The sequence below is a fragment of the Notothenia rossii genome (genome assembly GCF_949606895.1).
Source record: "Notothenia rossii genome assembly, chromosome: 8".
In the NCBI taxonomy this organism is placed as follows: Eukaryota; Metazoa; Chordata; class Actinopteri; order Perciformes; family Nototheniidae; genus Notothenia; species Notothenia rossii.
Window position 1 is genome coordinate 4,568,937 of NC_136906.1, and position 10,849 is coordinate 4,579,785.

A 10,849-nucleotide genomic window follows, 5' to 3' on the forward strand; every position below is an offset into this window, starting at 1 on the left:
CAAACGTTCAGTAGGAATCTGGGAGCATCTGTTACGTTTACTTTAGATAACTGTTTATTATACCATTACGTACTTTAAGCTAACTATTTAAACCATTTGTTCCTTACTAGATAACTGTGGGTTTATCCTTTGCTTTAAGGTACTTTAACAGTTTATCCGTTACTTTCAGCATTTAAAAAAACGTTTTATCTGTGACTTTAGGCTAACTATTTCATTTACGTTTCCGTTACTTTTAGATTACTTTCTAAAGGTTCATCCCTTAAGATACTTTAAGCTAACGTTTTTACCTGTTCATCCATCACTTTCAGGCAGGGGCGGACTGGGACTAAAAATCAGCCCGGGACTCTCGAACGGCCCACTTCGGTACCGCAAGTAAATACCGCTAGTAAATTGTCGACGGGGGTGGGGGGGGGGAGCTAGTGACTTACCCGACCGGCTCACATCGTCCTACCGGCCCACTACAGTACCGGCCCATCGGGTCCCGATGGCCAGTCCGCCACTGCTTTAGGTAACTCTTTTAGCTGATTAGTGGTAACTTAAAGCTAACTATTTCAACCATTTAATATTTCCTTTTAGCTAACTATTTTAGCTGTTTATCTATTTCTTTAAGGTAACTATTTTCAGAGTTAATTTGTTATTTTCAGCTAAGTATGATAACATACATAACGTCCTTTTGGCAACATCATCAACCCTTAGGCTAACGATGTTACCTCTATATCCGTATCTCTTAGCTAACCGGTTTACCTGTTTGGCAGTTATTTGTAGCTAACTATTGGTATTGTTTACCCGTAACTTTGTATCTGTTACTTTAGGCTAACTATTTTAACTGTTTAATATTTCACAACTTACTAACTATTTCAGCTGTTAATTCTTAGCTTTTAGCTAACTATTTTAACTGTTAATAATTTACTTTAAACTAACTTTTTAAACCTTTTATCTGTTATCTTAGGCTAACTAATTGACTCATGTTTATGTTAATTTTAGCCAACTATTCAATCCTTTTAGCTAACTATGAGCTAACTATTTAAAATGATTATCCGTTACTGTTAGCATACCATTTCACCTATTTGTTTGTACCTTTAAGCTAACTATTTTAACAGTTTCTTTTTACTTTTATCCAACTATTTCAATCCTTTTAGTTAACGATGAGCTAACTATTTTAACCGTTTATTTTTTACTTTTATCCAACTATTCAATCCTTTTAGCTAACTATGAGCTAACTATTTAAAATGATTATCCGTTACTGTTAGCATACCATTTCACCTATTTGTTTGTACCTTTAAGCTAACTATTTTAACAGTTTCTTTTTACTTTTATCCAACTATTCAATCCTTTTAGCTAACTATAAGCTAACTATTGTAACCGTTTATTTTAGCCAACTATTCAATCCTTTCAGCTAACTATAAGCTAACTATTTTAACCGTTTATTTTAGCAACTATTCAATCCTTTTAGCTAACTATGAGCTAACTATTTTAACCGTTTCTTTTTACCTTTATCCAACTATTCAATCCTTTTAGCTAACTATAAACTAACTATTTTAACCATTTATTTTAGCCAACTATTTCAATCCTTTTAGCTAACTATGAGCTAACTATTTTTAAATGATTATCCGTTACTGTTAGCATACTATTTTACCTATTTGTTTGTACCCTCAAGCAAAGTAGTTTTACCATTTATTTGTACTTTTATCCAACAATCCTCAGTTTACTTGAGACAATTGCATCTGAACTCAATCTGTGTGTAAATGTGATGGCCAATCTGTCTTCTTTCCTTCCTGTCCCGGCATGCTTTTGTTGCCAAAACCAATCATGTCTCTGGCATGTTACCAATTTCACAGCCTTAGTTTTAGGCGGATGAATCTAGGCCACCGCAAGACATTCTCCATCTGCTATTCTGTGGCCAAAAGACTTGGGAGGTCAGAGGAGAGAGAGAGAGAGAGAGAGAGAGAGAGTGAGAGAGAGAGAGGAGAGATGAGAGAGAGAGGAGAGAGAGAGAGAGAGATGAGAGAGAGAGAGAGAGAGGGATTAGCCTGGTACACGGAGTCCAGAGCGAGGTGAGATTAAAAGCCAGGAGCAGTAATACACTCATCGTGGAAAAACACACAGACTGACATGTTTCCATACAACCCCCACTTATAGCGTATATCTCCGTCATTCAACATGTTATTTCCACCAAATTGAAAGAATAATCAACATTATTTCAGAAAGTACATGTTTTCGTAAGCATTGCTTGCATTGCATGTCATATACTTTTGAAAAAACATCCATAACATTCATTTGTTTGCAATTTATATCAATATTAAAATTACTTGTATATAGAATATTCTGCACAATTTCTATTATATTCAATTTGATTGTATTTACTTGCATTATTATCTGTTTGATTGTGTTGCTCTGTTGGAGGAGCCTGTGACCTAAGCATTTCATTGTCATAGCTGCACTGTTGCTATGCACACATGACCAGAAAAGCCTTGAATCTTGATCTGTTTTCAGCCCACATATCTAAAGGTTATATCATTGTAACATTCAGTATTTCTATTACACTGTATTTATTGTTACATTCTGTTGTATTTCCTTCGATTTTGCATGCGCATAGTTTACCTGTTTTTCCACTAAATTGAAACAATAATCAATATTATTTCAGAGATTGCAAGTTTCGTTAGCATTTCTTGCATTACATATGATATACATCTGTTTTTAGCGCACATATCTAAAGGCTATAACACCTAGTATTTGTATTCTACTGTATTTAAAGTTACATTCTGTTGTATTTCATTCCATTTTGCATGCATAGTTTACTTCTTTTTCCAATTTTTTTTTCCTTTTCTGTCAAGTATATTGTTTGTTGCATTGTTGGAGGAGACTGGTTTCAAAATGTTTATTGCCAGAACAATACCTTAGCTATTGTGCATATGACAAATAAAGAATCTTGAATCTAATAATCCACAATAAAAGCATTTTAGTTTACTTATTCCTGCATCTTACTTGCACCATTATGTCTACTGAAGTACTTATTGTTATCTCATGTCTTCTTTCTTTTTAGGATAATAATATGTTGCGTTGTTGGAAGAGCTTAGGCCTTAGCTAACGTACATACGATAAGAAAAGCCTTTGAATCTGTTGTCTTTCAATCCTATTCACGCACTTAACTTGGAACAAAATGTCCCTGGCTCTTTTTGATTGTATTTATTTGCAAGTCTTTTAGTGTGTTGCATTGCTGTAAGGCAAAAGATTCCCATTGTCAAAACTCTGTACAGCTATTGTGCACATGACAAATAAAGCCTTTGAATCCTGAAACAAGGTCACCAGCTCCTGTCGAGGCGTAAAAAAAAAAAGGTCATCTATAAAAATATGATTACAGTTTTTGCAGAACGCAGCAGCTTCGTCAGTGTTTTGTTCTGCAGAGATTTGTGTTCCCTGTCCTCAGCACATCATGCAGTATAAGCTATTAAATCTCAGCTCTGCTAACCCTGTCATGTGGAACAAGACCTGACCTCAGACTGGGCGTGACTGAGGAGAGGGTGAGGACAGGTGTGACTCAGCAGCACCTGAGCACGATCAAGGGCAACACATCCTTTTATATTGCACTGTGTATATGTAGTGCATGAGCTTTGGAAGGAAAGCTGTCAACAAGGAGGATTTTGTGAACATCTCAGGGGGAGATTAGGAAGGAGGGAGTCTTTTCTATGTGTGCAAAAAGGGGGAGGGAGATAGAGAGAGGACTTCCCAGCATGGGGGGAGGGAGGGGGTGAGTTGCCTGGTTCGAAAGGGACTGAAATGTCCTTCATATAAACCGGTGACAAAGTGGCGAGCAGCGGCCACACAGACAGCAGGAGACCGAGCACCGAGCAGCTGAGCAGCCGCTAGATCCGCAGCGACACACCGGGGAGAAGCACCCGATAGGAAGCAACTAATCCAGAGCATTCATCACAACACAGACAGGTAACATTAATAAATGCACGACGATTTGAACAGTTTTATTCGACAGCTTGTCAGACGTATTATCACATTTTGAATGATCTTTATTAACAGGTGTACACGAGGACAGTGCGTTAACAAAATGTGTTGCTACGGATAAAACAAAAATACCCTAAAGTGCCGTGGAGTCCAATTTAAAACTCATTAATAAGCTACACCAGACTCCATCTTACAACTGCGTGTTTTCTACTTGGTAACATGTTTGCATATACATAAAAGTTATTATTGCATTGTAAATAATAACGCTTAAAGAAATTAACGTTATCATTTTGGAAATACGAAGAAGTTGCTTTTTTAGTTTTAATTTTCAAGGTTAAGCGAGCTGATTTTTTGGGTGGAATATTGTATACAAAAATACATTTGAATTACCTCGAAGTAACATTAGATAGGGTTTCAAACTGGAAGGTGAAAGTAGTGTAATGCACCATTTGTATTTTTATTTATTTAGCGTATATCTCGGATTATTTAATATATTTGTTATTTTTTTGTTGTGGTTTTTCCTCCTGATTTTGTGAGGTTTATATATATATATGTTTCCATATGACTATATAACTTATAGGATAGTCACGTTATTTGTTCCTGAATATATAAAATGCATCCTTTATCTTTGTTGTGTGAAATCTAGATTTTTTATTGAATTTTTATTCCAGAAATGACGTATTTTCTTCTCGAAAATACATGATTTTCTTATATCTAAGAATTGTGTATTTGTTGTGTTCAATCAGGGCTACATCAAATTATTGTATTTTGCTATTTTTTCAAGTATTTTCTCATGATTTTATAACAGCTAAGAATATTATCTATTTGTCCTTAAATGTCTGAAACACATCCCATATATTTGTCGTGTAAAATCATGAGGCTACACTGGACTATTTCTTATTTACGGGAATGTGTGAATTCAAGTGCATCTCACAGATATATAACGTTATAACCCCATCATGTGAGGTCTCCTGTAGTGTGTGAAATGTGTCGTATATCCTTGTTGTGTAGATTCAGAGCAACGTGTCCAGGTCCATTCAGCCAGATTTGTTTAATTCTGGTTATCTAGGCTACACATCGGCCATCCGCTTGTCAGATTAAACAACTACGCATTTGTGCACGGTGCTCCAGTCTCACCTAATTAGACTCAGCCTCTACTGGGTCACCACATGCAGAGCTCACACGGAGATAAACAGCCTGTAAACCTGAAGACTGAGGCGTGAGAATAACCCAGATTAGGATTTTACATCCAACGTGTTTGTTTTTAAAGTCGTGTACAGGTAGCTACACTACAGTAGGTAGTTCTTCTTTGGATGTCATTTATATGTAGGCCTATTCTATTAAACAGGCAATCATCCCTACATTAATGGGAATGCAGGTTAATAAAAGAAAACTCAATTAACCAAATGTATATTTTATATTATGTTTTTTTTCTTGTTATAAAAGCCAAAACCAACATCTATTTCATTTATTTAATTTTGTATTTAATTTTGTATTTAATTTTGTATTTATTCTTTAACTGTTTTGTCTTTTCTTGTCAACTTCCAGAGGTGGACAAAGTAGTAATACACCAAAAAATACTCACGTTAAAGTTCTGCAATTAAAATGTTGAGTCTCAATTTAACAAAAGTATTGACGTCAAAATATACATAAAGTTCTAAAGGATACAAGTTATTTATTTTTAATATTTGCTAAATATCTGAATCTGTGACTACAGCGGTCAGATAATGCATTAAAATGAAAGTACTTAAGTGTACCTCAAAATTGTACTTAAGTACAGTACTGTAAATGCAATTCAATATTTCAGTCAGGTGAGAATCATAGGTGAGAATATGTTGTTTCTAATCTGCCTCTGTCCATTGTGCTGAACTCTTTTCCAGACCTGTGATTGGCTGTAGAGATGGGTGTCACCTCTCGTCCACTGCTATTGGCTGGAGCTTATTTGTTGGCCGCTCTGATTGGTGGAGCCCACTCTGAGGGGGTGTGTCTTCAAGACGCTAAGCACAAGGCCACGCCCAGTCCAGAGCCCAACCTGACGGAGTGTGGGCTGTACGCTGACAGTGAGTGGATTTACAGAGCCTTTAAGTACTTATATTACTCTGTAAAAGTACTCCATTACAAGTAAAAGTTCTGCATTGAGAATGATTGGCTACTTAAGTACATTTATTAACAAAATATTAAATATATTAATATAAAAAGAGGTCTACTCTAAGCAGAAACATGTAATAAAAAATTGTCAGTAAAAGTATTAATTAGAAGCAGAACATTTTCGATTTAAGGAGTCTAACTACAAAAATTAAACATTATCAAAATACTTTTCAGGTGTACTTAAATATAATGTGTGCTAGTTTAATCGACATCATAATATCATTTATTTTAAAAATATTGTATATGTTATGTGTGTTCAAATCAACATTTCTCATTTAACTAGTATTTAATCTGTCAAATAAATTGAGTTAATTCAAAAGTACTTAAGTGCAGTCCCCTTAAATGTGTATTTTAGTATAGTACTTGACTAAATGTACTTAGAAACAGCTCAACCCTGGAAACATTGCATGTTTGATGTTGTAAAGACACCCTGTGGTGATAATATCAAACTGTATCTCCCGACTGACTGCATGTGTTTTCTGTGGTTGACAGACAGCTGCTGCACAGAAGAAGACATTCCGGACGTCTCCCATGTTCCCTCGGCTCTCAACAAGAACAAACCCTGGGACAAGTGCGGTCCTCTTAGCTCTGAGTGAGTCTCACAGTCTCTGATTAACACTGATTTCTGTTAACATCCATCACATCACAGCCTGTAAACACACAGAGGATTATGGCGATTGAAAAAAACATTGAGGTTAAATCTGTCTGTGATCAAGATTAAGACGTGCTTTATTTATCCCGAATTCATTTATTCACTCTTGTGTTATTCTAATTTACATTGCACACATGCACCCACAATACACACATGCACAAACAATACCGATACACAGGGCCGCCGCTTGCGGACAGGCAAGGCAGGCAACTGCTTGGGGCCCCGGACCAGAAGGGGGCCCCCAAAGAAGGTTGATTTGAAAAGGTCCACAGTTTGAAACCCCCTTTAATTGACTGCAATGACATGTCTGGAAACCCCCTCTAGGGTGCCCCATGCATAGCGCGTCTTCAAAAGCTGCTTCATAAGTTAAGTTTTGTTTCTCCGCACTGCTCCGGGGGGGTTACTGCCGGTTGTGCGTGGTGATGAAAAGTTGGTTCGAGGGGCCCCCAGTGAATGTTTGCCTCGGGCCCCCACATACTCTAGAATCGGCCCTGCCTATAGAGTGCCACAGTGACGCGTCCTAAAACCCAGAAGTAAGTTAGCATTTAACCACCAAGGAGCTTACTTCCGGGCTTTAGGACGCGTCACTGTGGCACTCCATACACATGCATAAATAAAGTAAAAGGGCTGCAAATGGTTTAGCTACTGAGAGAAGTTGGGGACTTGATGCCTTGCTCAAAGACACCTCATTAGTGCCTAGCAGGAAAACTTTACAGCTACCATTTCAAACTTTGTACATGGTCCGAACGGGAGTTGAACCAATGACCCTTCGCTTTCCAAGACAAGACTGAGCTTCGACCGCCAAATATGATATTAACAGAGCTACACTCCATTGGATAGTGGTTCCAATGAAGACAAGCTAATACAAAGCATAACAAAACTAACATCGATGACTTTAGAGTGGTGCAGTAATGACGTAGCCAACGTTAGCGTTATGCTATAAACATCCCGGTCACATGACTTCACGTCACCACCGCTAAGCTAAAGGTGGCTAATGTTGGGCTGTAAAGGAACTACAGCACGGTCACATGACTTCACGTCCCCACCGCTAAGCTAAAGGTGGCTAATGTTGGGCTGTAAAGGAACTACAGCACGGTCATATGACTTCACGTCACCACCGCTAAGCTAAAGGTGGCTAATGTTGGGCTATAAAGGAACTACAGCACGGTCACATGACTTCACGTCCCCACCGCTAAGCTAAAGGTGGCTAATGTTGGGCTATAAAGGAACTACAGCACGGTCACATGACTTCACGTCCCCACCGCTAAGCTAAAGGTGGCTAATGTTGGGCTATAAAGGAACTACAGCACGGTCACATGACTTCACGTCACCACCGCTAAGCTAAAGGTGGCTAATGTTGGGCTGTAAAGGAACTACAGCACGGTCACATGACTTCACGTCACCACCGCTAAGCTAAAGGTGGCTAATGTTTGTCATGATGACGTTTAGTCATCTCATTTAGACACTTGTTAGCAGCCGCTTTTTTAAAATCCACCAGGGGGGGATTTACTGACGTGTTTTATGTGGTAGAAAAAAAATCTCTTCAGCTTGTGTTAACCACAGACCTTAAAAAAAACCATTGACTTCCAGAAAAGGGAACCCAAATTACCAAAATACTGACTCATTTCCCATTTTTACGACTCATTCCTGCATCACCTTTAACTGCCTTGGGACCATTTCCACTCCGTCATCCCTCCCAGGGTCAATGAAGGTTTAAACACTGATGTCATGTTAGTACTAACCCCCCTCCCCCTCTCCCTCTTTATCTCTTCAGGTGTGAAGGTTTCCTGAAGCGAGTGTCATGTTTCTACCGCTGCTCTCCGGACGCCGCGCGCTGGCCTCACCCTCAGAGACGCTCCTACATCCAGGCGGTGCCGCTCTGCCACAGCTTCTGCAGGGACTGGTGAGGCTGCCAAAACACATTTATATAATATATAATTAAGCTAATTACCCATAGTCCCCAAGCCTAGTCATCCGTTAATGTTAGAAAAACATCACTGGTCCCCGGCTTGAGCTTCAATCTCAGGATCCATGTATCTGTGATCCTCTCCAGAATGGAAGTAGTCATCACATACAGAGCATCAACTAGTTCCTGAGCAGTGTCCTTCACATGTTGATATTAGTGGTGGGAATTCCGGCCCTTCTTGGTGAGCCGGATCATTTGGCTCGGCTCACCAAGAAGAGCCGGCTCTTTTGGCTCCCAAACGGCTCTTCAGTTTACCACATATTATACCTTTTAATTAAATCAAATGTAGCCCTGTTTTGACTAATGAATGATGTATATGTGTACACATATATCACTTAAATTATTCAATACATCCTTTGAGTAGTAGTAGCAGTAGATCCTGCATTTTAGCCATGCCTCATTTCGCTCTATTTGCTCTTTCCAGCGCTGTTTTTGCAGGGGGCTGATTCTGTGAGCTGCAGCTGACCACGCCCCCCTGCAGGAGAGGGGAGCGTGCTCAGAGATCAGCTGCTGGGCTCTCAGAAGAGGGGGAGAAAAAGAGATCTCCCTCCTCCGTGTTTTATTCTTATAGAAGTAAGAATAGAAGCAACGGGGCAGAAACCCTCCTTTTTACGCAGCGGTCCAGACATGGACATCAAACCTGCGACACATATTCAGTGTGCATTTCCTTTGGCATTAGGGCAGGGATATCTAGATACTTTCCAAGGGTTGACATAATGAATTATGCTACTTTTAAAGCAAGCAACGATGTTTTCAAATCTGTAATCAAAAAGCTCCTCAAAAACGCTATCGAAGCAGTTCCTGCCGTTGCTACGTTAGTTCAAACGGTAACAACGGACTATTTTTCTTAGCGGATGCATTTCAATTTAAATAAATACATACAACAATTTGTATTAAATCAATAAAATCATTTTCTAAATCCATAAAAGCATGAATTAATATTGGTAGTCATGTCGTTACTTTGTTGAGAATGTGGCCATGTAATAAGCGGGATAATGTGCACATTGCATAATGTGCCTTCATGCCAATCTAGATCCCTCCGCAAAAAAAAAAAAAAACGAGCCGGCTCCCGTCGTTCACTTAAAAGAGCCGGCTCGTTCGCGACCGACACATCACTAGCTGATATCCAAGAGAGGGAGTTACAGTCACAAGATGGAGGAATACCGGTTGTTGTAGGTAATCATACATCTTGTCATGTACACAGCTACAGTTGGGATGCCTTTCTTATCACGTGTACTCTGATATTGGAAGAGTACATTCAGTGTTTTCCCAACACTGCCAAAACACATTTCGAATCACATCTAAATCAAGATCGGTATATGTCCCCGTTCACCTATAAACGCTGTCAGGAGAGAGATTACCGCTCGGTGTAACGGCGTTCTGTGCTCAGACAGAGTGTCCCATTAACAGCATAATGGCTCAGGGAAGGCCAAGGTTACATATAGTCCTGTTTTTACAAAGTAGGGTACAACAATGTACAGCAGCAAAGGGGATTCCTGTCAGCATGAGAAACTGCTTCATATTATGGTTGCCTTGTTGCCGGGGTTGTTGTCATGAAAAAATATGAGAACTGCCTTTTATACTATCTTTTTGTTTACAATGGACACATTTAGGAGCGCTTCAGCAGCCAAGAGTTTGAGATGATTGATACCACTTTTCTGTTGGTACAATAGACTGTTTTTAGATGGGGACTTCATAGTTAGTGTGACGTCATTCATTGGTTTTTAGAGTTTGCTTTTGAAGTCTTGAATTTGGCATTTTAGCTGGCATTTTGTTTATTTAAGTGACAATAGTTGTTCTAGCTGGTACAAGCTAAAGCTAGCGCTACCTAGCTAGTATGGTTAGCAAGGTTTGGTCACAAAGACACATACTTAAAACAACATGTAGGTTACTAGCCTTACGAGTCCTTAGCATATTTTTTTGAAGGCTACTACTGAACATGCCTACTTAAAGGTAGGGTAGGTAATTCACTTCAGAAACACTTTTTGTTATATTCCATGGAATGCTCTTAACATCTCGATAGCAATGAATATATTAAATGCTTTGACAATAACTACATAACAAATCTGTGGAAGCCGTGGTACTGTAAAAAGCACGACCAATCATCTGAGCCGGCCCGGCTAAAA

General features: G+C 38.9%; 1 protein-coding gene across 1 annotated transcript in view; it reads left to right on the forward strand.

The window, feature by feature from the left end:
• Nucleotides 1–3,751: 3,751 nt before the first annotated feature.
• rtbdn (retbindin) overlaps nucleotides 3,752–10,849 on the forward strand; it is an 18,135-nt gene continuing 11,037 nt past the window's right edge. Inside the window, exons 1-4 of the mRNA XM_079644804.1 lie at nucleotides 3,752–3,942; nucleotides 5,838–6,017; nucleotides 6,598–6,697; nucleotides 8,532–8,660. Of these exons, the coding sequence (XP_079500930.1) occupies nucleotides 5,858–6,017; nucleotides 6,598–6,697; nucleotides 8,532–8,660 (389 nt within the window). The 5' untranslated portion in view covers nucleotides 3,752–3,942; nucleotides 5,838–5,857. The remainder of the gene's footprint in view (nucleotides 3,943–5,837; nucleotides 6,018–6,597; nucleotides 6,698–8,531; nucleotides 8,661–10,849) is intronic.